Here is a 1,610-nt window from a genome sequence, read left to right on the forward strand (position 1 = left end):
TCTCTTGGGTCCATCTCTCATACTCGCCCTTGAACTTTTCGCGCAAACGGTCGTCAGCCTCTCTCCGCTCGAGCATTTGAGCAGCATTGGCACCACCAGTTCGGACACCTTGGTGGGGACGTTCCTCACGTAGCACTTCTGCCACCGCAGCAAGAGCATCTCGGACTGGGTTAAGCTGCCCTTGCTCAAGATCATCGGGATGCTCGTCAGGGTCACGCCGCAGGTCTTCCCGATCATCAGGATTGGGGTCTGCACGTCGTCGTAGAATTTCGACCTTCGTGTTGAAGTCCTCGCGTTGTCGGATTCGACGCAGGCGTACACTGACCTGTTCCGCCGTCCTCTCAGAGTTGGGTAAGGCCTCGTAGAAGTATCTGTGTAACGTAGCCTCTTGCTTCTCACCTGCCACTCGGTTGGCCGGGTTTAACCAGTGGACATAAGCAGCGATGATACAATCATCTTCATGCTCTTCCCACCTGGTCCATAACCGCCGCGTAGGGCCCCTTTGTGCGGGCAACTGAACGTGACGCGGCCTATCGAGTTGACGGCCAGGGCCTTGCTGTTCGCTTGGCATCTGATTCGTCGGGCTGTCGTTGGGAATATTGTTGTACGACAAAAAAGGAGGCAAAGCTCTTATAAGAACAGATACTACACTTGATCATAGCCAAAAGGCCGAGAAGGTATGCGAAGTAGAGACGTAGAGAAGCTTTTAGGATAGTAGAAGTGTTGGAAGTGTGGTAAGGGAGTACATGCGTGCCATCAGTAGTCTCTTCCTCAAATGTCCCTGATTTTGTGTCGTCAACATGCGTGGTTGTCATTGCTCTCATCGGGATGCACCACGATCGCGGTCGATGGTGAGTAGTCATTTGCGGAGGACTACTCTACTGGGTGAGTTGAACTGAATGCGCGGAAATTTGGCGTCATCACGGATTTGAAATGGAAAAAATATGAGCGTCACGGCTGAAGATGATTTCTTATCGGCGCAAACTAGATGGCTTTTGCAAGTGAATTGTTTGGTGTTTGCCGCTGGACTCACTTTACGGGAATGCGCCATATAGAGACCAAAATGGTGGTGATGCCGTTCGGAAAATAATTAGGGAAAGAAGTATCTGTGATAGTCATTTTTGATAATTTGGCGTCACCAATCACCCGGAGGTAATGCCCCTGAGTGACAAGTTTCCTTCAATATAATAGTAGATGTATAGTAGATGTGACTCCATTCTGCTAACGAAGCAGTGGTGATGGGAGAGAATGGCATCTAGAGTGTCATAATCCAACCTTTAGAATACCAACGATTTCCGAAGTATCTTGGAATTGGAGATAATGGGAGTGGTGAATACCATTTATTTCAGGTTTGGGGTCGACGATGCCAGTTATCGAGCTGGATTGAGTCAAATTCGGCTGCGCGCGGAGTAATCTGCGACACCCAACAGATAGTGGAGGGAGTCAGGAGTTGTATAAGGTAAGCAACCCAAAGAACGCGCTAGCATTGGGAATGGAATCGAAGGTTTAAAACGACATAGTCATGGGAGAATTTCCATGACTGGGCATCGAACCTGGATATGAGATGAAATGCATTCAGCACGAATTGAACCCACGTATCGGACATGATG

The 1,610-nt window shown here is 49.1% G+C and overlaps 1 protein-coding gene across 1 annotated transcript; it reads right to left on the reverse strand.

Annotated features, from left to right (window-relative positions):
- Positions 1-136: 136 nt before the first annotated feature.
- On the reverse strand, positions 137-571 carry Pmar_PMAR008138 (hypothetical protein; the record flags this gene model as incomplete). The annotated part of the gene is made up of 1 exon (XM_002785739.1): positions 137-571. A coding segment is annotated over one exon (435 nt), but the record flags the coding sequence as incomplete, so codon positions are not given.
- Positions 572-1,610: the final 1,039 nt, after the last annotated feature.

The sequence above is a fragment of the Perkinsus marinus genome, assembly GCF_000006405.1.
Source record: "Perkinsus marinus ATCC 50983 genomic scaffold scf_1104296932016, whole genome shotgun sequence".
NCBI lineage: Eukaryota > Perkinsozoa > Perkinsida > Perkinsidae > Perkinsus > Perkinsus marinus.